The sequence below is a fragment of the Corvus brachyrhynchos genome, unplaced genomic scaffold (genome assembly GCF_000691975.1).
Source record: "Corvus brachyrhynchos isolate BGI_N302 unplaced genomic scaffold, ASM69197v1 scaffold10, whole genome shotgun sequence".
Taxonomy (NCBI): Eukaryota; Metazoa; Chordata; class Aves; order Passeriformes; family Corvidae; genus Corvus; species Corvus brachyrhynchos.
In genome coordinates this window covers 10,410,317-10,434,543 of record NW_008236180.1, presented here as the reverse complement: position 1 = coordinate 10,434,543, position 24,227 = coordinate 10,410,317, and the positions used below count along the sequence as shown (strand labels likewise).

The window sequence follows — 24,227 nt, the reverse complement described above, 5'->3', positions numbered from 1 at the left end:
TTTCTCTGGGACCAAAAATAAAAATTCCAAAACCCAGTGGGAAATGAAAGTCTGGACACTTCTGTTTTAATCAAGGAAAAACTTCTCTGAAGGTGCCTGAGCATTGTCAGGTCATTGCCTTGAATAAGAGCCTAAATTTTGATGCTTATCTCAACTCCATCATGTCACTATTAGGACAATTAGATTCAAAACCTGTCTCTTCTTTCTGTTCTCAGCTTAATCGATGTAAATCTGGAGAAACTGCAGCCATCATTTTTCCCGACAGGAACATCTCAGTTCCCCCAGCCAGTCCCTGGTTAAGCACCACAAACAGGAAAATACGAAAACATGACAACATCAGACAAACCCCATGACCTTTCACAGATGCCCTTCCAGGAGGAATGTTGCAGGTGTTTATCAGAAAAAAAGGAAATAACAACAACAAAAAGGTTGGGGGATCAGCTGTGTAAATGAACACTGAGAGAGCATCTAATATATTATTCTGTAATACAAAAAGAAGAAATCTGACTTGATTGCCCTATTATAAATTTGCTAAAAATACAGATATATATTTATATTTTTATATATATATAATTTTTTTTTAAATCTGAACAGAAAAATAGACTACTCTGGAATGCATGAAAGTCACACGACTTTTCCATACATCAGATACTTATAAAGCCAACACAATGGCAAGCAGGAGGTACAGAGGTAACTAGAACATCTGTACTTTATTCAGGAACGATTTAAAGCCATATTCTCCCCAAATGAACCCAAGGTAGCACTTGTTCTGTCTGATTACCATAAGCAGAAGTGACTGACCAAACATGGAGGAGTTGGGGCTAATTTAGAGCCCCAGGGAAGCCCATCTTGCTCCGGCTGTGCAGGAGGGCACCGGCGCCACATGGCCTCCTTCACTCGACTACTTCACTCAGGAACTGTAGGATTTGCTTTAGAATGAGGTGTTCTGTGGAGCTTACCAACAGAGAGAACGTGGCTTTAGAAACCTTGTCTTTGCAATGAATTTTACATAACCTTGTTATTTACTATAAACTGTACTGGTCATAATTCTGTCAAGACATAAATATACAATAGGTACAAATATTAACAATACATTACAATTTTACAGAAGAAGAATACTGTTTTCCTTAGAAATGTGTATCTTATTAGCTGCAAGGGAAGAAAAGGCTACAGTTTATCACAGCCACAGTTGCCAAACAACCTGACCGCCTCAGATGTGTTTCTCATGACTCGCACAGGCAGATACTCCCCAGCATTTGACACACGGCATGTTCAGGAAGGGAATGTGCGTTCCATGGATTTATTTTCCTCTCTCTTGGTTTTTTTTTTTTCCTTTCTTCTACCTTTTTTTGACTCTCAAACATCTCCGAAAAATGTGGATTTCACAGGAGACTCTTGTTTTGGGTTGGGTTTTTTTTCCGTAAGTGTGCTTAGGTGATGTTTTTAAGAAAAGGCACTGAGAAATCTACTGCAAAGTCACTGCTTTGTTCCTCTGTTCAAGGCTAAAACTCAAAGAATCTTTGCCTCCTGGTTAAGAAAACTGCACCCTCTCCTTTCACATATATATATATATATGTTCTATATATATATTTATAGGTATGTATTAAAAATGATGTTGATGGCATAAGATACAAGCAAGTGCAGACATCACACGTCCAGAGAGAGTTCTTTCAGGTATGATGCCTTCTGCAGCAGCAGGTGAGGCTCTGTCAGCTTGCTCGATACTTGGTGCTCAGTAAATTTGCAGACCTGAATGCCCAATATCAGTGATTAAACCACACGCTTTAGCTCGATGCAAGAGATATTCCCTGTTTTCCCCAACTGCTATGAACTTTGGGAAACATGTATTAAACAAACAAAAATTAAATTGTCCTTCTCGGATCTATAGGATTTGGTGAGCATTATGTTTTCAAAGCACTGCTTTTCCTTTGCAGTGAGTACAGACTTAGTCTACCATAGCTTTAGGTTAGAGTAGATTTCCCAGTGCTTACATTATATATATGTGTATTATGCACACACACACATATATAGATACATACTTTGTATTCAGACTTTATTTCACTAAAATAAATTCAACATACTTCCTTTTTAATTGGGCACAAAATGAGAGCTACATCTTCGTACACAAATAAGAAAGAAATGCTCTTCAAGCATATTATATGCTTAATTTTAAATTATTTGCTTTCTATAAGAAATCTATAGGACTTTGGCTATTCAGGCTTAAAAGGTAGATTTTTTAATGATACTTTTGAATTTGGCTTTCAAAAGTGACTCAGTAAAATGCTACTTTAAAGGTAGGACTAAATAGATGACATAAGGTGTGTGTCATGAGCGATCACGCAAGGCAGACAGAGGGCCTTTGGTTACAAGGAGAGTTGCACCAGTTGACTATCAGATAAAAAATGATAGAACTGTTGATTTATACATTTTTGTCAGTGCCATCTATAAACCAAATACATCAATTTGGATGAGAGTGTGGTAAATACTACACTATATGGCTATATTTAAATACGTTCACTTTCGTGACATGTAAAATATGACTTTTTTTTCCACATGAAAGCATCAGCTCTAAAAATATTTAACTTGGAAATCACTATTACTTTATTTTAAAAAATTCCCTGATTTTTCTTCTTTTTACATTTGTGCTGATGGCAGACATGACTGATCACTGAAACATAGAGATTATATTAAAACTGTTCTCTTTAAGATTTCTCGTTGCTGCTCTGTGGCCTCAGAAATCCACAGAATAAATCAGTTTTTAAAGCTTATCTGCTGGAAAGTTACTTTACTTTTTTGTGACGACTCAATCTTAACTAGTATCTCAGCAATACGTCAGTTCCTCTAAGTACACTTGTATTTACTATGGCCAAATCCTAAAGTCCTTCACCAGGCAAAGAGCCCACTCGGAGGAGCGGCGGTTTCGGCTGAAGGAAGGCGGAGTAAAAGCGAACAAACCTCAGGAACTGGCCCTTCGTAAATACCCTGGGGAGTTTCGCCTGCACACGCGGTGCTCTGGGCACCTTCCGCGTCTCTCTTTGCTTGGCACCAGGGCTCTCGCTGCCCTTCGGCTCCTTCCTGAGCTGCTGGCTCAGGTCCCTCCCGGGCCTCGCCCTGCTGGGCCACCGGGGCTGAGCAGAGCAGAGTCACTGCACCGTGGGCACAGCTCTGTGCCAAGGAGACACCTGGCAAAGCCATCCTCACAACCCATGTCAGCTCCTAAAACAGATATGTGCTTATTGCTTTTGTCCGTACATGCTGCATTCACTATTACGGGTTACAGACAGTGCTGCACGGCCGGGACGGACACACGGCTACATTCAGGACTAACCAACACTTGTTGTTTACAATAGGAAGGAACAAAATGCAGTGGACTCGAGTGGCTTCGGGGGGGTCTTCCTCCCACGTGTGCCCCTCTGCTCCCACGTCCCGTGTCTCAGCTTATCCCCGGACCCGCTGCCTGCAGATTGCTACACACCCCGGCAGGAACTCAGGGACAGGTCAGGAAACGCTCATTGACAGAGTTATTTACAACTGAGTTTTACAGTAGAAACAGAGAACAACATAAAAGGTTACCATCACAGTTATCACAGGACAAGTTGTGACTTGCTACAAGTGTGTAACAAATCACAGTCACAACAAGAGGCACAAATTAAAGTAGTGCTTGGTTAAAGTGCTTGATTGTTACACTCTGCTATCCTACTCCAGCATTGCAACAACGACAACAAAAAGTCAACGTAAAGTGCTTTTCCCCCCCGAGATTAAAAACCAAAGACAAATTATTTCCTACACAATTTGACATAACTTTATTGAAACAATAATATTTTAAAAACCTAGGCTGGTGGCTGCTAGTTCTGTTCACTTAAAATGGTCAGATCTTTTTTTTTTTCTCCTCTTTTTTTTGTTTCATTTAAAAATGACTGGATGCTATTAAAATGTCAGGCCTGATTCTCCTGCCTCTCGCAGCTGCTTCGTGCCACGGCCCTGCAGGAGCCTCTCCTGCCCGACCTCCTGGCGAGAGGGAGCACAGCCAGGCCTGGGACGGGTCACTAACGAATCCCTCTTTTTGCATATTTATGTAACACTTGCATATCTTTCACTGCGCTGCTTGGGCGCAAAAAGCTTCGCACCAGCTGCTCCTCTCGTGCGCCACGGGCGAGCCTGGGCTGCGCCTGGAGCCGGGCGGGAGGGGAGCCCAGGGCAGCGCCGGAGCCCCGGCACGGGCCGGGCGAGAGCCGCGCTCTCCTTCCAGCCCTGTGCGCCCCGGCACCGGGAGGGGCTCTGGCTGCGATGCCTCGGAGAGTCCTGCTTCTGCACGGCTCCTCCACACCTTCCCAGCGTGGGCCGTGGGCCACCAAGGGCCACGCGCTGGCCCTGGGGCAGGTACCGGCTTTTAGCAGAGGGTAAGTGCAAGTCTCACTATGTCTTAGGGCGTGTTTGGAATTAGATACAAGTGGTGCAACTCACCCTGCTGATATTTCAAAAGAAAACGTCAGGTCCTACAGGATATCAGATTGTTAAACACACAAAGAGCATTTTAAAAATTGGTTTCTCTAGACCATTATTTGTTTCAAATGCTTTTCACTTGGATTTTCCAATAATGCAAGTGTTCCCTGTTACCTTTAGACATAATATCCATCAGAAAAAGCTGTAGATGGGGAACAGCTGCCCTGAAGCAGTGAGCATTGTGTTTTTGAAAGCTTTATACCAACCCCAGCAATTTATTCCAGAGTTCAAATCTGGCTGCCTTGGCATCCTTTATGGAACTAATGCAAATCAGATGTTAATATTTCCAAAAGGAGCTCTAGCGTTCAAGGGGAATGGATGGGTATTTGGTCACATTGGCTTCACTGGACAACATGAAAGGAGATCAATGTGTGATCATGATTTGCAATCATTTTTTTGACTGATGTGGGCAATGTCTTTAGAGTTGTTTCAGAGAAGGACATTTTCACAAACCCACACTGGACCTCCCCCAGACTTTTAGAAACAGGTGGCTTGTTTCAGCCAAGTTCATGCCATGCAGAAGCTCTTTTGTTTGTGTTGACTGTGAAGATATTCCTTTAAACTCTCAGTAAATTCTTTCAGACCCCACCTCAGATGCTTTGATCATGTGTGTTAGCATGTCCTCCACTGCCTGGTAATACATGGACTTCTGGGGAAATGTGATTTTCTAGTCTGACAGTCTCCTGATTGCCGTGGGTTCTTCCAGTGATACCTTCCATAGAGTAAATGCAGTTCTGCCCTATCAGCTTAGGGGAGGTGGGTAAAGCAGCAGCTTCTAGATGGTTCTTCTCTGTTCTATAAACATGGTCCTTTTGCTTTAGATAGCCACTGTTTGCAACATTGTACTTGGGACTCACATTTCCAGGTGGACTTGAATCATACATCAGCTGACCTTCATCATCAGTGTCAGCATCTATATATTTGTGTATACCAGCATCATGGAAGTTGAAAGCTATGGCTGCCTGCGGCTCCGGTGACTTTGGGGGGGTTCTTGCACTCGCAGTTGTGTAGATCGAGGTTTCTGGGCTCATGAGAGACCTGTCAGAGAATAAGGAACTATCTGTGGCAGCAGCAGCAGCTCCCTGGCTCTTGAGAGGGTCTGGATATGTTCTCAGTACATTTGATGCTGGTACTAATGTGCTGGTGTCCTCTTCCATGAAGTTAACTTTCAGAGATCTTAGTTTTAAAGGGTTACTGGCCTTTATGGAGCTTTTGGGACTTTCAATGAAAAAAGCAGAACGGTGGCTGCTTTCGGAGCTTGGGTTCATTTCCACGTACCTGGCACTGCTCCCCTCTGGCCTGCTCTGCTCCTGAATGACGTTAATGCCGCCCTTGCAGGGCAGGGCAGTGAGCGGGCTGTGCGAGAACCGCCCGGAGTCAGGGAACTCGGCGGCGCAGCTTATGAAGCTGTCAATGCTGGACATGCTCCTCATGTCAATGATCCCATCAGTGCGAGTTGCCAGCAGGGGCACCATAGGGCCAGGAAGGGTTTCCATTTCCAGCTCTTCCTTTTGCTTTCCCGATTGACTTGACTCTTTAGTGTTAAGGTTTGGCTGGGACTGAGTCTTTGCCATTTTGTTGTACATGTCCTCAAGCTGTTGGACATTCAGGTGCTGGGGACTTGAAGATGACCTGGCTTTTTCTGGGGACCCTTGTTCCTTAGTTTCAAAAGATTTACTAGAACTAGTTTCAGAGAGTGTTCTCTTGGTCCATTTCCATTTGCTTGGAGATAAATGATTGTCCTGAACTTTATCCTTTTTGGCTATGCTTTCTCCATTCTTTTCAACCACAATGTCCATCAGTTCTATGCTACGGGCAAACGCATCCTTCATGTTCATGGAAACAATACTGCCATTCCTTTTTGCTCTTTCAAGAGCTTCCCTGCGCTTAATGGCTTTCTCCTGCCTCTTCTGCTCTTTGTAAAACTCGGAAAAGTTATTGACAATAATTGGGATGGGAAGAGCTATCACCAGCACACCAGCAATGCAGCACAGTCCTCCTACTATTTTACCCAAAAGAGTTTTGGGGTAAATGTCTCCATAGCCTACTGTTGTCATGGTGATTGTTGCCCACCAGAAAGAAGCTGGGATGCTCTTGAATTTTGTATCATCCTCATCTTTTTCTGCAAAAAACACTAAACTGGAGAAGATCATAATGCCCATAGCCAAAAACAAGATGAGTAATCCAAGTTCATTGTAACTCCTCCTCAATGTAAATCCCAAGGACTGTAAACCCGTTGAGTGCCGGGCGAGCTTTAGAATCCGGAGTATCCTCATAATCCGAAATATTTGGACCACTCTTCGTACATTTTGGAACTGAAGTACACTTTTATTGGATTCTGTGAGGAAGATAGTAACATAGTAGGGTAAGATAGCCAGCAAATCTATAGCATTCAGTGGGCCTTTGAAAAACTTCCATTTCTTAGGCGAGGAGAGGAACCGCAGGAGGTATTCCATTGTAAACCACGCAATGCACACCGCTTCCACATGGGCGAGCTGGGGGTTATCTGTGGTCTGCCCAAATTCATCCACGCCTTGTAGTTCAGGAAGCGTATTAAGGGACAAGGCAATTGTAGATAGTACAATAAACATGATGGAAATGATTGCCAAAATCTGGAAAGGAAAGAGAAAACAGTGAGTTAATCTCGGAATACACTACACTGTCTTTCGCTGCTGTTAACACATGGCTGTATTTTCACTCACACGTTGCAAGACCCATTTTGCTCAGTACGCAGAAGTTGGATAATCAATGCATCCTGAGCTGAGTTTATTTTGGAAGCTGCTTTAGTTATGGGAGATGCCTAAAGGAGATAAAGCATCTACTTCAACTCCTGTGCTTTCATCTCCCTGTAGTCAAGGAACACATAAGAACAGCTAGGATGCCAGGAGGGCTGTGAAGCAGTTCACAGCAGGAGCTTTTGATTAACTACTAATTAGGTACCCAACAAGGCCCATCTGGACAACAGGCTCTGAAATTTAAGCATGAAGGAATGCAATTGTGAATACATGATTCGATCATAGCGATGTTCTCCATTTAATGAATGGTTACTGCTGTAGTTTGGGGTGCTGATGGCTAATTACAGAGATGTGTGTACAATTCTACTACATAAGCATACAAATAATTCACTCTTGTTCAGTGACTCAACTCTAATTTGAAACTTGATGGTTGTGAAAAACATGAAAACTTCACCAAGCTTTCTAAGCCGTTTTGAGTTTTCGGGAGGAGAGAGCAAGCGTCTGAGCAAACCAAATTGGACAACACTGAGACAGCCAAGGCAGGGCAGGCCCAGCCACTGGAGACCTCACACATTGTCAGAAACCAGCTGAAGAGTGCAATGAGAGGAGGAAACAGTGCTCTGCAGTGAGCAGCCTCTCTAAACCCCAAGTAAATCTGATCAGAGTCTGGGCAACCAACTCTGCAGTGTGCAGTGCTGCATTAGTGTTTGCAGCTTTCCAATGGCATAGGCATTTTGTGCCTTTTTTATATAGACATTAATGCTGTATGTTCCAGTTTTCCCTAATTACATCTCCTTGTAAAGCCATTGTAGGGAGGTTTTGGAGCTGACCAAAAATTTGAACACTATTTTTTTCTACTAGTGAATTATTTTTCTAGTTTATTAATTGGTGGGATTATATCTAGTTTCTTAGGTAACTGCCAAAATACAATAATGATTTCAAAACACACACACACACGTGACTAACATTTAGTCTTCACTTCAGTGTAAGCTGGTCTCTCACATTCACTTTTCTCCTGCTTGATAGAAAAGCAGCCTGAAAGTGATTGCAATGTATGTGCCTGACGACCAGATACACAACATTATGCAATGAATTATAAAATGTGTGACAAAAGTTCTGCATCCCAAATTGCAAATCTGATGCACTCCTTCCTTGACAATATAATTAGAATTTAGGTTTCCTCACAGTGACCTTTCTCAGCCAGCTTTACACCACCAGAATATCCAGTTACCACCTGAGGCACTGGAGAAAGAAATTCTTGATGGATTTATTTTCAGCCAAATGCAGCACTGACATCCCAACAGTCAGGAAATACCAGACTTCTGAACATTTATCCCCAAACAGAGAGTTGATGCAGTGGAACAACTCTTGTAGGAGAAACATGCAAGTCCAACACTGTGGTCTTCTCAAGAAGGACCTCACCTCCATAGCTGAAAGGCAAGGCTGGAAGCTTCGCTTGAATTAAGTTCATATAGTAAACTTAGGCTATGGTTTTAGGAGAAAAGCCCATATACCTTAAACCTCCCCAAATGTAAGGCAGGAGTTTCAATTTTTCAAAGTCTGATTTCAACAAGTGTTTTAAAATCCACTTGCTGTTAAGAAAATCCCTTCCAAATCAATTTTATAACATATACATATATAAAACATACATATATATATGTTTACCTTTTAACTCACTAAAATGCACTGTGTAAGTGTGATTTGCACATGACACTGCAGAACTAGTAATTTAATCTGAAGAATGAGATTTTACTAGAAACAGAAATGAACTCCACCAAACACTGTTTTCATTGTGTAAATTGGATTAAGTGGAAGTGGTGCTTGGTGTAATTAGCCTCCTATGCAATGCTCTAGCACAGGAATTTTAGAATAGCCTCACTTGCAGTTACTAAATTGTTGTTCCAAGGAAAAATGCTGTGAAGACTCCTTTTCCTTTTTAAACAGGCTGAGTAAAAGGTTTGTTATTTGCTCTGCCGTGCACCCTCCCATGAACCTTCTGCCTCCTTGCTATCTTCTTCCCTAAGTTTGCTGCTGAAATACAAACAATCCCGTAAGAACTTGTGCAATGGGGGTTTGCCTCATTGAGAGGCTCCTCAGGTCAATGAGCCAAAGAAGCTCTGGGAAAAACCTGAGCGATGCAAAACTGTAGGAAGAACCATGGGATGAAGAGGAGCAGAGAGGGACACAGGGAGAAGGCTTGAATCTTCAAACTCAAGAGAATAAAATATAAGTCAAGTGCCTCATGGTGAAGTGTGGGGAAATTTGGATGTTAATTACTTCTGCGTGGTAGCTTGTTTCAAAAGACCATCTCCGGGAGACCAGGCACTACCCCTGAGAAGCAGAGAGCCTGATTTGCTTTCCTAGAAGGCTCTTTTGGTGGTTTTGCTGTCATTTCTTTGCTTACAACCCACCATTTCTGAAGGTGTTTGTGATGTTTGCAATGGTAATTTCAATTAGTTTTGCTTGGCTTTATCTCTGCCCACTATACACAGAAGGGCTTATTTGTAGGCTTAGATGTATGTACCTGTTGGGTTTTATCTCCTTCACTTTCAGTGTGAATATTAACACTCCATCTTTATTCAGTGAATGGCATCCAGCAGCAGTAATTGGTGTCAAACCTTCTGTTTCCTTTGATATACCTTCCTGCTTTGAAGATCAAGGCAACGCCAGATGAATATAAATAAATAAACTGGGAGATCTAAGGGTAAGATTTGATTTTGGTTTAGGAGATTTAGCCATGAAGCTAAGCAATAAACAGAGACAGACATTTATCATTTCTCCCACAAGTTGCAGCAAGATGTCACTTGTGTTCCCAAGATACAGATTTTCCCCCTTACTCGTCTACTGCAACCATATCTTTGGGAATCTTCTCAGGCTAAGAAAAACTTCTAAATGTGAGTTGTTTGTCCTCAGGTATTCAAGGCACTTTTTAACTGGAAAGTACATAAAACTGAGATGGAATGTCTCCAGCTGGGTTTAGAAGATCCTTCTCCTTCTGTAAGAGATACCTTGTCCTGGTAGCGTCCACCATCCACTAAAAGCCACCCAAGGAGCAGTTGTGCACAGAAAACTGGATCCAGCTGCTGCTGTCAGGCATTAGCACTGTTCAGTTGCACAGGGCTCTGTCCCAAAGTATTTACAGTCTGGGATTTCAGATTATAGAAATCACCATCTGTCTCTCTAATAAGGTTTCCCATCTTGGCTGTACTGAACCTCTCGCTTGGCAGCTCTTGTATTTTCCACTGTCAGTAATGAGAGACAGAAAGCTGAAGAGAAGACGTTTACACTCCCAGGGAGGCCTCTAGGGAAGCTCTGCATCACAGACAGCCTTTTCATTCCATTCCTTTCCTCCTCCCTTTACTCTTCCAGGTTCACTTCTCTTTAAAAAAAAGCCAATGGGACCAATTTGGACTTGAGCAGAAACAATCCCTCTGCAGTGCATGAGGTTCCAGCTCTTACAAAACTGGAAATCCTTTTTCCAGTCACTGGAAAAAAGCACCTGCAGTCCCTGTTCCAGAGCACCGACCCCAAATCTCGCTGCTTCTCCAGCTTCTCACAGCTGCATGAAATGGAAGGAAGCATGGGAGAGAGCCTCCTCCTGTGGCACTCATCTCCATGATTCCTTAAAAGGCGTGAAACATGGCCTTGTGCTCTTGAGAACTTTGGATGGGCAATCAAAGAGCTGAGGTTGAACAGGCTCAGGGACAGAAATGTCCCTAGAGCTCAGACTTGGACTGGCAGAAGGAACAGGGAAGGGAAAGTTCAGCATCAGAGGCCTATTAGATTTTGTGAGTGCTGCTGAAATGTCCATGTTCCCGCTTGTAGAGCAAGCTGCAGGTCTGGCTGCTGGCCTATCTGGCATATGTGGGCTGGTTATTGGGATCAGGGAAGGCACCTCCAGCATCCCTTCAAGAGCATCCAGAGCTTCTGACTTGGATGCCCATGTTTGTGTAGGTCCTATAAAATGCCTAAATAAAACTGGAGAAGCTTGCAGCCTAAAATTTGGAAGCATAGGAAAACATCTGGAGTCATAAATAGCTAAAATGGGTGACGTGAGGACACATTTGTGAGACAGGCAGGAGTCCCTGTATTGTGGAGCCACAGCTATGACAACTGTTCTCCACTGTTCTCACGTTGGCTCCATGGGAGCTGAAGACAGGAGCCCTGACAGACCAGGTCGTACTGGGCAGGCATCCTCAGCAGAGCAGCGCAGACACTCCTTCAGCTGCTCGTAAAGCTGACAGTGTTTAAGACTGGCTTTTCCCTGCACAACTTTCAGACCAACTTTCAGACAGCTTGCACGAGAGAAGCTCTGCAGTCCCCTTCCTCCTTCCTTCTGTATTTACTCTTGCATTTCACCTGTAGCAATACATCACAAAGTGTGAAAATCCCCTCAGGTGCTTTACGAGGTTACTTGCAGAATGTAGTGGAAGGGCTCCGAATGATGGCCCTGGCTTGTGGCACAAGTCTCAGTATGTATGGGCAGGATTTCAGGAAAAAACTTCTCCACTAAATCAGCTGTTTCACAAAGATTTTTGTAGAGTGAATCTCTGGATTGCTGCTACGGTTCCTTTGTGGAAGCTAATAACCCAAGGATAGGCAGGGCAGGGTTTTGGATGAATTTAAAGCAGTTGCCTCGAAGTGATTAGAATGATTGTACATACATGCTGGTTATTACACATGCAAATGAGACAAGCAAGCTGATTTTGGGAGCAAGTGTAGCCAGTTTGTGCAACTGCTGTTTCCTGAGGCAAGATGGATGTGCCATGCTTGCCAGCCTTTAATCACTACCTCCTCCAAAATCCCCCCCAAAACTAGGCAGCCCACCTCTGCCTGGCACCTTTCAGGAAATAACCACCTGCCCAGGGCCTGATCCTGCTTGCTGGGTGAGACTGGCCCCAGAGATTCATCCTTTGTGATGGCAAGGTCTATGCTCATCCCTGGGGGAAGAGGGCTCCTGCCTGCTCAGAAGTTCCTCATCTCTCTCTTTGGCAGCAGCAGTTTGTGAGTTCACCCCACAGTGGCACAGAGAGGGGTGAATTTTATGTAGCAGGGACTAACCCAGCATTGAGGTTTGGTGATACTTATTGCTTGGTTATTTTCTTTACACTGCTAAAGACCCTAACTGAGATAAAGGCATGAGACAGGAGACTTTCAAGGCCATTAAAATTTATGAGAACTGGCTGTCCCAATCCCATAGATGGCTCTAAAATCTCAGGGTAAGCATCCGAGATCTCTCTGCTTGTGGCAACATGCCCTATACTTTTTCTGTCTTCATACTCAGTAATGAAGCTGATATAGCAAGGAGAAGGGGTGGTGTGTGGGAGAGAGTAGGAGGGTGTTTGAATATAGATTTGATATTCTTGGAAATACGATGAGGAAATTGTTATGTAATCAAGAAGTTCAATAATGGTTTTGTCTAATGCGCTTTTTTAGCTCCATCAAGGCCTGCAGAATAAATCTGGCATCAGGACCAGGTTTCATTCATATGCTCCATTTACTAAGGGTTTTTTCCTGCAGCCCCTCTACTTTCCCAAGCTACAATACACTTCGAGTCAGACTGTCCAGCTCCATCCTGCCACGCCTATGCCAGCCTCTGTCTCCCCAGGCTCTGAGAAACAGAGAGCACAGTGTATTTTGAGCGATACCCCACGTGCTGCACAGTGCAGAAACAGATGGAGAGTTCCTTAATCTCCTCCCCACTTGATTCTGCACAGGAATAACATCTCCTGCTCACAGCAGCTATACATGTCTGTGGTATTTATTGACAGGGGCTTGTTTTAGGAAACATCTCTTCACTAAAAAATGCCTATTTATTCATAAACTGAAAGAATTTGCAGAACACAGTCACTTCTGATGTCAAGATTATGACCACTGGGCTTGCAGGATGTTTTTTCTAGAATATGGTGAGGCCATAATGAAAGGCAACGCTTCTTGCATCATGGCAAGTTGAGGCCAAAGTGGGGGATATGGCTGCAAGGGAAGTACAGAGAACCTTTAATCCGCTTTTTTTTACGTGGAAGGATGTTAAGATGTAACGTAAGACCTTGAATCTCCAAAACCCTTAAGTCCCACTGATTCCTGTGGAGCATAAACCTCTGCTTCTCCCTGACCTGGCACTTTACATGTCACTTCTGGGTGCTGCCCCAACGGAGTCCTTGGGAACCCTCTGCTCCAGGAACTCTGTGCTCTGGAGAGGCCCCTGCACGCACCAGCTCACCTCCCTGTGGTGCCCGCACAGTCTGTAAGAAGGCAAACTCCTACACTCCTCTGCAAGCACTACTGCACAGGATAACATTAATAGAAACAAAATCAAGATAAAGCCACTTATATTTTGCTTTGGAAACATGAGAGATCTTAATTTTGACATTTGCCTGGAAAAGCCAAGTTTGAATAACGGTTAATTATTTGATTTCAGTTATAGCTGTAGTAAGTTTATCTGTTAAGAAAGTCTATTTAGTTTAAAAGAGGATACAGTACTTCTGCTGATTCTATGTCAATGCTTCATTTGCCTACAGGAACCCAGAGAGCTGCAGCTACAACTGCTGCTGACTAAGCTATAGTGGGCAGAAAGTCGCCTTCGGGCATAGCTGGCTGTAAACTCTTTAATACTCTTAAGAACATGTTTAGTTGTCAGAGAGCTATCAAACCCCATTAAATGATAAATGGTGTCAGTCTTCTTTCAGAGCAAAGCCCAGATGCAAATGGTGCGCTGGAGAAGAAAATGATAGGTGAATGAAAATACTGAAAAGGCAAACTTGAAAGACATACACTGCCTTTAGACATCAGTGCAGTGACAGTTCTCAGGAGAGGATGAGAGGGAAGCATCTGTCCTATTTCTGCTGCTGCTAGCATGGGGGAAATCAAAAAAGAAAACAAATGAATGGCACATGGAAGCTGAAGTTTCCCATTTTTCTCCTGGCCTTGCCTCGTGCCTGGGATGATGCAATCCCAGCAAGCAGCACTACTGGGAGACACCCACCCAGCTCTGACAGCCCTGGGCAGACCCAAACCACCTGCGTGTCCTCCCTGCACATCCACACAGACAAACCTTGCTTCCATCCTCGAGCCTGAGCTGGGATCTCCCCAGAGAGTGCCATTACCATCAACCCCCTTTCCCACCCTCTTGCTGACTCTCCTGTCTTCATCTTGCTTACACATTCCCACACTTTGTGCCATGCAAAATTCTACTCTTGAGCACAGAGGTTGGGATGGCAGTGTGGTATTGCTCAGCCTGGCCCTTCCGTGTAAGACAACTAAAGACACAGACCCGGACGGTGACTCTCCCACGCACAGAACATCCCACCTGCTCTGCATCTCCGCACGGCAGCTGTTCCTGGGGCCAGGCTCCAGACCCCTGCCCAGCCAGAACCTTCCCCCCTAGAGTGGGGCTCCCCTCTCGGCTGCATCTCCCATTCCCACCATCTGTCTTGCATTCAAGCAGACAGAGGTTTGGACTCAGAAAAAGCAAAAAAAATAAAGCAAAAAAAAGACTGCCTTCCACCTCAGCGCTGGTGAGCGCTTGGGAACAGCTCTTCAAGATGCCTACGGGATTTTACCCTGCACGAGGGACAGACGATGCTCGTGATCGACTCCCACCATGCAAAGCAGTCTGCTCAGCCTCAGACACTATTTATAGGGGATGCTGAGCTCAAAGTGTTGGTGTTTGCAGGAGTAGTTGTGGGAGGTTTTTTTTTTAATGGTTAAATTCAATCAGGAATGTGCCAAGATAGCATGAAATCAACTAAATGTAATTAAGCAAAAACTATTAACTTGATTGCTAAACCAGTCTTCTTCTCATGAATATGCATGAGAATAATTGATATTAATTCTTTTCAAATCTGAGGCACATTAGTCCTGCATATTATAGTGTAGAATTTTTTGGAAGACTAAACCAGTTCTACTGCTGCTTTCTCACCAAAAGGCATAATTAGTCTTGCTGCAGGGAGATTTACCGAGTCATTGATACCATCCTGAGTTGCCACATAGAGAGGAAATTAGAACAGAGCTCAAGTGATGTTTTGTCTGCAAAAAAAACAATGACCTGTTTAACATTTCTTCCAGAAATGCGTTAGGAAAAGTAGCAAATCCATCTACCAGCATCAGCCACACTAATGACGTTTTGAAGAGGCAGGGAAGCCTGCAGGAACAGTAAATCCCTACAGACAGAAAGGCAGGGGCAATACCCTCTGCCCGTTTGATGTGCCTGATACCAGCATGGTCCTGTTAGCTGGGTGTCCAGCTGTCCCCAGGCTGTTCCCGAGGGCTGACTTCATCTCCCTGGGGCTGCTGCTGCCCCTGGGCTCCTGCTGCAGCTCGTGGGGGCTTCTCCATTGGGTTTCAGAGGGCATGTTTTTTTAACTGATGCCTGGAATAAGGGCATAAAATTTAGGCTGAGACATTTCTGCTGCCTCATAAGCTCTCCTTGGGGTGCAGCCTCTGACCAGGGTTTGCTTGGACACTCTCAGCCTGATGTAAGAGGAGCTTTGGTGGCATCTCTTGCACTGATGGGAAAACCTCGGACTCACAAGTGATTACAGCTGTTAATAGTTTATTCATTGCAAGTACCCTGCAAAGAAATTGAATACTAACATTCTTCTTTTTTTTAAAAGATACTTATGAAGCTCCTGCAGGTGGTGGGAAACAGACTTGCAGGATCACTCCAAGCACTCAGTTCTTAGTTCTTTATTCTGCTAAAACCTTTTGCTTCCCTGTCAGCTTCTTGGCTCTCCATCATGCCCACACCCGTCCTCCTGTCTGGCAGGCAGACCTTGTGTCAGACAGAGGACTTTGATGCAGGGACACATCCACACATGAATCCACCTTCCCAAGCCAGGGTTCCCAAGGCTTTTCTCTACAGAGCATGGAACCCTTGCTGACAGCTTTGGCACAAAGTGAATGAAGGGTTTTAAACTCAAGCACAGATGGTTCTTCCCTTTATAAGCACTAAACACTGGATTAGATATCACATATTTAATAAATAGCAACAACTGTATATAAACTGTTTACAAAAGCAGCTAAAAGCTAATCCTTGGCCTCTAATCATTCATATTAGCATGGGGCCATAGCAAGCGGTAAGTAGAGCCAGTGGACAGCAAATCTGTGTGAACATAAAAGAAAAGGCAGCTCTACATCAGCAGTTCAATAAGAGAGTTTGATCTTGCCTCACTATGAAAGTTTTGATGTATTCCAGCTATAAAAACAGAGGATGAAACAGAACTGTGAAGATGTGTACTTGGTTCTTTGTTGGGTGCCTTTTCTTTTTCATTCTTTTTTTCTCTTTTTCTGTTTGTTTGTTTATTGTTGTGTTGGTTTTGAGGTTTTTTTAAACTCAATTTGAGCTCAGAAAATGCTCGAATTTGAAGTGATCACTGACAGTCTGCGAATATTCACTCCATGCTTGCTAACTTCTGGACATGGCCACGAAAACAAACCTTTCCAAAGCAGAAGGGATAAACACTTGCTTGGACAGCCCTTGGCTTTCCCATAGCCTTGCCAGCCCTCACCACAGCCTTTCCTAGGTCCCTGCATCCCAGCGTGCTCCCAACAGGCACCGCACAGCCTGGGCAGCAGCAGCACCTGTCTCACGCAGAGCAGCCCCCTCCTGTTCTCATTCCCCTGAAAAGTGCATTTACAGAAGAAAAAGAAACACAAAACCCCACTGGCCATTTTGATAGGGAGCAGAGCTGGGGTTTGTTTTGTTTCTTGGTGGGGGTCTGCTGTTTGATTTTTAGTGGTTGGCTTACTGATATTTTGCACTTACCCCTAATAAAAGTCACCTGAAATTGTTTGGAAAATGAAGGTGTGCTGCCTTCCAGTGAAGGTTTATTGAAGAGAGGCGAGGGGAAGAGAAAGGTTCCCTATAAATGGCAGCTGAACAGTGCCAGGTGGTACATCCTATTTTAATCCAAGTGGAGAATAGTGAAGAGCAGCGCTGAAGATTAAGGGAAATGATACACCGCACTGTGTTTTAGTGCATTTTTCAGTTACCTTTTTTTTTTTAATTTGGGGTTTCTGTGTTAATATAGGATGGTGCCACACTATACACTGGGTGGCAGAAATTAATCTTGTCATGAATGTACTTCTCTGAAGGGCTGAGCCTTCCTGAGCCCTTAATTTGAGCGGATTGGACTGTCTCATTATCATAGCAGCAGATTTTGGAATAGCAAAGTTGAACCTTACTTGAACTTGTTGGCTACATTAGCACTGTTTTTCTTTCTCACCCCCACCTCCATCCATGAATAATAATACCCAGTACCCCCTTTTTAAAAATCCTACCAACTGTCCTAGTAACTGTTGGCCAAACAAACACACACTAACATGGCATGCTGGGGGAGAAGCACATTGAAGAGCCTGAGTTTTGTTTGGCCAGGACAGAAGCTGTCATTCCAGGGAAACGTGCAGTTTTGATGTCCTGGGAAACTTGGGATCTTCTGTCAGGCACATGGTCCTGCTACCTCACACATCGAGCACACCGTGAGTGAAACAGCTTTGGGGTTTGCAAAATACACACGGCGTGTGGCCTGGGGCCAGGTCACTTCTGGTTTGTGTTTCTGGTCTGAAATGTCATTGCAGTTCAGCTGGACACTCCTCGCCTGGACTCATTTTCCTCTCAGAGCAGGGCTCTGCCTGACTCATCCTGCTGTGGTTCCAGGTCACTGCAGGGAAGCAGCTCAAGCGTGGTCTGGATGTTTCAATTCAGGCTCTGCTTGGCCAGCAGAAAATAGCCCGTTCCCTTGAACACCCCCAGGCTGGGACACGTCCAAGCCCCAGTCACTGCAGAGCTGTCCCATCCACCTGCAGGAGCTGTGGGCACAGAGGCCGTGACCCGGGAGAGACCCTGCCCTGCAGCCCAAGGTCAGGCTCAGCCTCCCCGCGTTCCTCCAGCCGCTGTGTAAAGCTCTGTCTCCCATCACGCTGCATTATCCCAAATGAGCTCTGGCAGATGCTTCAGCTCTCTGCTCTGCCATCAAGGCAAACTGGTGAGACCCACCTTCCCGAGGGCAGCTTAACCCTTCCCACGGATGCCTGCTCGCCCACAGGGGGCCCAGACATGAACTGGGTCCGGAACACGGCGGGGGAATGGCTCTCGCTGCTGCGAAGTGCTGACTGCCGACCTGGGGGAGTCACCTCGCAGCCTCCCTGCTGGAAGCAGCGCTCCCAGGGGCTCCTGATGTTCCACACATCTGCAGAAACAGGCACCTATTTCTCTGCTGCCATTTGGCCTCATCCTGAGTGCAGCATAAAATGGCAAAATCCCCAAGAGAGCAGGATTTGCAAAAGATCCCAGCACCATTGTAGGCATTAAAACATGGCTTTTCAATGCATGCAGTATCCAGCACCTCTCACTGATAGCACTTGTGACAGTCACCTGGTGCCACTTGCTGGACCTGGCGTGATGGGAAGCTGCTCAGCAGGTTTGGAAATGAGACACAGGGTGAGCCCAGCACAGGGAGAAACCTACTGCTGAGTGGGGAAAACAAGTCCAGTCTAAACTGAGAGTTGCTTAAAGAAGGCACAATAATAAGGGAAAAACCACTCAGCATGCCAGGGAAATAAGTTTATAAGAATTACCAAGAGATCTAGGAATAACCTTTCAATGGTTGCAATCTGGCACAGATGTGAATGAGCATCCCTGGCAGCTGAGGGCTCTCTCTCCATGTGTTACATGGAATGAGCTGGCAATCCCCAAGGCGGTCCCAAACAGCCAGACTCATCAGAGCAGCTAATATTGGCTAATTGTTCTTCTTTATTTCTTGGAAAGAAAAAAGAGTCCTAAGGGCAGTGACACTGGAGTAATGTGTCCCAACTAACCTGCTGCAGGTTGTGTCAATCTGCTCTCTCCTGCATCCCCTTCATGGGGCACAAAGCATGTCTGTTCCCGTGGCCACTCTCCCCTGGGAAAGCAAGAGGAAGGAAAAAATGTGCTGCTCTCTATTTATGATTGCCCTGCCTTTCCTGCAGCCGGGCTGAAGGCTCTGATTTTTTTCACTCTCTCTCATTTCTCTGGCAATTGATTGCTCACTGCCAGAGGGTATTATTGGCTTCAAAAGCTTCATTTTCTAGCTCCTGAGCTGCTCATCTTCTCCTGGCTCGTTGCTGTTAGTGGAGGTCAGATCCAAGTCCCAGAGTCATTAGGCTGTTTCGGATTTGAACTTGAGAGCTTCTTTTGCTCACCCCATCACATGAAACAATCCTTTGATCATTGTAGGCATATACTTAAAAAAAAAATAAATCCAGCGGGCAGAGATTATTTAATCATATCAGTGCTGAGTGGAAATAAGCTGGAACCAAAACTTTCCCAGCCAGGTATAAAGAATACCAGTGCCTGGGGGCACCCCTGCTCAGTGTGGTGCTGGGGACTGTGGCACACACCAAAAACTTGCTTCAGTTCTGTAACTGAGCAGCAATTGTGCTCTGGCCCCAACTTTTCCTGTGCTTAAATTCAAGGGTTGCAAGATGCAGTTGTGTAATTTACATTAAAATTACAGCCTGTTCATGAAGTATTTCCACCTGGAATGAAAATTCCTAAACTGTAACTTTCAGCAGTCACCACTGAAAGCACAAGACAAAAAAAAGATGGGAGCAGTGAACCCTGAACTTCTGTGCTATGCTGTCCAACCTCATCTGGCCTGGCTGGGGAACCACAGAAAAGATGGTGGTAAAAATGCCTTACAGAAGATATTTGTCTGAACTAAAAGCTGCTTATGTACTGTTCCCTGCAGTACTCTAGAGAATTAGCTTGTTTTATAGGGTCTCATGAGATTCAAATCTTTGACATGAGGTTTCTGCTATCCTCTGTGCAAAAACATCTCTATCAGACTATTGAGCAGTCGGTGAATTTGTTTAGGAAGTGGTTCCTTAGACTGGCATTACCAGGAGCAGACACTTTTCCTGGGCAGGCGGCAGGCTGGGCACAGGCCGTCCTTACCTGGGGTGAATAAGCCAGACATGGAGCTGCTACTCCAGCAGCTAAGCTTGACTGGCTTTGGACAAGTTGGATGTCAAATCAGACAAACTGGGCCATTCTGGCTGACACCCTGCTCTTGGAGATGTGAAGAGGTACTTGGCTGTATTAAAGCTGCCACATGTTAGAGGTGACACTGTTGGAAAACAAATAAAAACCCCACAAATGCTTTGTCAGCAGGGCAGGAGGGGGAGGGATGGGTCCTGTTTAAAGATGTCTTAATCAAATCCATCCCCTTCTACACCACTAGGTTTTGCTCCCAAATCCAGTTAAACCATGAAGCTACTAAAGATCCCAATTAGCAAACGGAGAGATAATGAAGATACAAAGGAAGAAAATCAGTGGCAAAGCCATGCTCCTGGATTGTTTCAGTACTCCATGGGAGAGCACTGAGTTCCTGACAATTTACCTTTCAAATCTCTCAAATAAAACAACTCTTGAAAATTGCCAAAATATTATTAACACAAACAGCAACAAACAGCAGGGTGACTGTGTCAAAGTGACAGCAAAGGCTGCTCTTCCCAGCTGCCAAGAGCAGCGACTGAGGGCCACGCCGGGCGGGTTGGGCTCCATGTGCAGGGGGGGCAGGATGTGGGACCCCCTCCCTGTGCACTGCACCCCCACGAGTGGGAAATCGTCAGTCCTGCTCCTTGCCCTGGGCATGCTCCTGCTGCAGCCTGAGCCAAACTAGCTTAAACAGAGGATTTTCAAAGATTGGAATTTGGGATGTAATGGGTCTCCTCTTAGTGCCACCGTCTGCAAAACCTCCTCTCTCTGCACCAAAAAATAATTCCCGAAGAAATGAGCTTGAAACTAGTGTGGGACCATGCTCAGTCCCTGTGAAAGGCAGCCTGGAAGAAGGGGTCTGGAGAGCATCTTACAGGCCTTGCCTTTCTCTTCCAAGACTTTTCCCTCCACGTTTGGATGCTCAGCAGAATCCCACTTGGATCTTGTATCCCCTTCTAAACCTGTTGTTTGCAGAAAAAAATTGCAGCCAATTTCTTTTCAAGTGAAGATGGTGGAAGAAGTAAAAGAAATGGGAAATTTGGAGGAAATTGGACAGTTTCTCAAGGAAAAATGTGTTATTGTTAAAAAAAAAATTCTTTTGAAGAAAAAAGTATCACCAAGTCTCTCTGTTTGCAGTGCAGTGGCTGTGATACCTAAAGATTTTTTATACATTTTTCATACACTTGTAGCCTTGTAGATTTTTAATCTACCATTGTATGGTTTCTAGTACTTTTCCTGCCTTTTCTCACAATAAGATAACCCTTACTAACACTTTCTTGAAGATCTGTTTAGTCTTATTCTTAAGAAGAGAATTTTTGACAAGGACATCTTGTTTTCCACCAGAACTTAAGAGACATAACAAGAAATGAGGCAAAGAAACCCCTGGACCAACTGCAAAGGGCTGACCCAAGGGTGGGTTACTGGGGCAACTGGTCTCCTATTGGATTTACCTGCTAGATATACTAATTAATTAACCTTATAAAAATTGTAGAAATCCTTTATCACACATGCACAGAGCCATACTTGTGCACCCCAAAGCTTTCATTAAAGAGTTACTTTTTCTATTAGCACTCTTAATACCATTTGCAAAGTTTTGTGGTTTTATTCCAGGCAACAGCTGCTGCTTTGAAATCAGGCTCTGGCAGATGTTATTTTGGGGTATTTAAGCCAGGCTCTTGCTGTCACCATCTCAACGTTCTTGGCTTTGTTACTGTTTCTCTGTTTTATTATTCTGAAGAAAACAACTCTGTTAGTGTTCTTTTTCTGGCAAGGAAGGGCTGCACCAGCACCAAGTGGATTGACTCCAGGTGGTGGTGGCTCAATGCGTGAGTCCCTTCCTCCTGCTGCAGGCAGGTGCAGTGTCCCTGGGATTTCCCTCCTGTGGCACAGGGGTTTTATACCTCTTGTGCTCCCTCATGGCGCTCCTGAGCTGAGCTGCAGTCTTGTGGCCAAATACTGCCAAAGGCTGCCCTGTGTGGGTGCGATGCTGGGGCCAGGTGCAAGGGTTGCACACGAGCGTGCGCATCCCAGCTGGCCATGGTCCACCCTGTCCCCACCTTCACAAGGGTCTGTGGCACAAGACCTGGGCTTCACAGAAAGACCCCAGTCCTTGTTATACAGCGAAAGTTGAACTCCTCCATCAGGGGCACGGTGTGCACTGGGTCACTCTGCCCCGTCCGTGGCTCCGCACGCGTGGGGCCCTCCTGCGCTGCCTGCACAGGGCGCTGGGTGCCAGCAGACCCAGCGGCACCTGTGGCTGTCTTGAGCACAGGCCAGGAACCAACATGGCTTCAACAAACTGTGCTGAACTCACCTGGTAACAGCCTGGCAGGGAGCCAGGCTGATCTCCTCCCATTGCCTTCAAGGGTTTATTAGCTGCCTGCTGTTCCAGTAAAGGTTGGTGCTGTTACAGTCTCTTGCCTCTGAGCGGTCCTTAACTGTCCCCTGAAAACCCCCCTACCCAATAGGTACCCAGGTAACATCCCAGCCAAGGCTTCAATGCCTATATTTAAAAGGGTGACCCTAGTTAGGGAAGCATTTTGGAGGGACAATCTGAAACAGTAATTTCAAACAGTTTAAACATATTTTTAAGTAATCCTGTAAAATACTGTGATGCCAAGCAAAAGCTTTGGGTTAAATTATACCCCCACAAAAACCCCAGCGTGCACAGGCAGCTGCTGGAGCTGTGGTTACAGCAGCCCCGGCGGGTGACACCGCAGCAGTGCAATCAAACCTCGGGAAGGCTGCGCTCTGAGCGGCGGGGCTGCCCCGGCCTCCCTGTGCACCCCCTGCTCCGGAGCTGTGCCCCCACACGGGGCACGAGCCCGAACCACGTTTGCACAGGAAACGGCTTCGGAAGCGCCAAGCATGTCTGCTTGCTGGGGAAGCTTTCTGGGCTGCTTCTTTTCCCAGTTCAGGATGCTCCAAAAAATAAACACAGAAACTGCTCTGCACAATGTTTCTTGAGACAAAGCCACTGCTCTGCTGTGTTGCTTGCGACAGTGCCACCATAAAATAGATGCTCCTTGTGCTCTCTATTCTGACATTCCCAGCTTGAGGCTTAAAAGTTGACTTATTCCCCCTTTCTCAGCCCTCTCTCCTATGGAGCCAGGAGTATAAAAACACTAAGCCTCGTTGCTACTGACCTAAACAAATGATTTAATCAGTGATGTAAAAGGAGTGATGAGATTGTAGAATGGAAAAAATGCTGGATAGGCAGTAAGACTAATGGGGTAATGTGTAAATTTTCTAACAGATGGGACATGGCAGAGTTGACATGTATATTAAAAGGGACATAAAAACATAGACAAAACAATAGCCCGGGTTGGCCATAGCTTGATTTATGCAGTGGAAACATTTTTTCCTCTGAAGGCAAAGGCGACAAACATAAGGCTATGCTTGGTAACAAAGTCACAGTATAGTGACTGGAGATGCAAATGCCTGTATCCAAACACAGCTGGCTCTGCAGCTCTAGGGTGAGGCTGTCTCATGCAACAACCTTGCCAGGGCTCTGCAAGATAAACCAGCATCGCTGAACCCCACAAGGAAAGGGGAACCAGACACCCCGAGACATCTCGGTGGGGCACCTCGGTGTGGCATTGGGAGCAGCAGCCCTGGCTTGCAGGAGCCGGAGCGCAGGGCTCGTGCTGGCCACTCCCTGCAAGGCAGCTCCGAAAGCAAACTCAGCTGCTCTGCAAAGCGAAATCCCTCCGTGCAGAGGGTAACCCCAACTCCCACCTCTGGCTGTAACATCTGTGTGCAGACAAGCTCCCAGGTCACACCATCGGCGATGCCGACGGGCACGGTGCTACTGAGGCCGGGATGAGACATCTGCTCCCCCCCAGGCTGGGCACTGCTCAGCAAGAGAGCCAAGTGACAGCTCCTCGGGCCCCCAAACATGATGGGAGCACTGCGCGCTCCCAAAAAACACCAGCTGCTCAAGGTGAGGTCAGGAGTGCTGGGGAGGAGAGGACTCAGGGACAAGAGCAAGGTTTACTATGGGATGGCTAATGAGG

The 24,227-nt window shown here is 45.4% G+C and overlaps 1 protein-coding gene across 1 annotated transcript in view; it reads right to left on the bottom strand.

Moving 5' to 3' along the window:
- Nucleotides 1–1,306: 1,306 nt before the first annotated feature.
- The window catches only part of KCNB1 (potassium voltage-gated channel subfamily B member 1), a 109,028-nt gene continuing 86,107 nt past the window's right edge, over nucleotides 1,307–24,227 (bottom strand). The window contains exon 2 of the mRNA XM_008635156.2: nucleotides 1,307–7,115. Coding sequence (XP_008633378.1) covers nucleotides 5,094–7,115 — 2,022 coding nt within the window. The 3' untranslated portion in view covers nucleotides 1,307–5,093. The remainder of the gene's footprint in view (nucleotides 7,116–24,227) is intronic.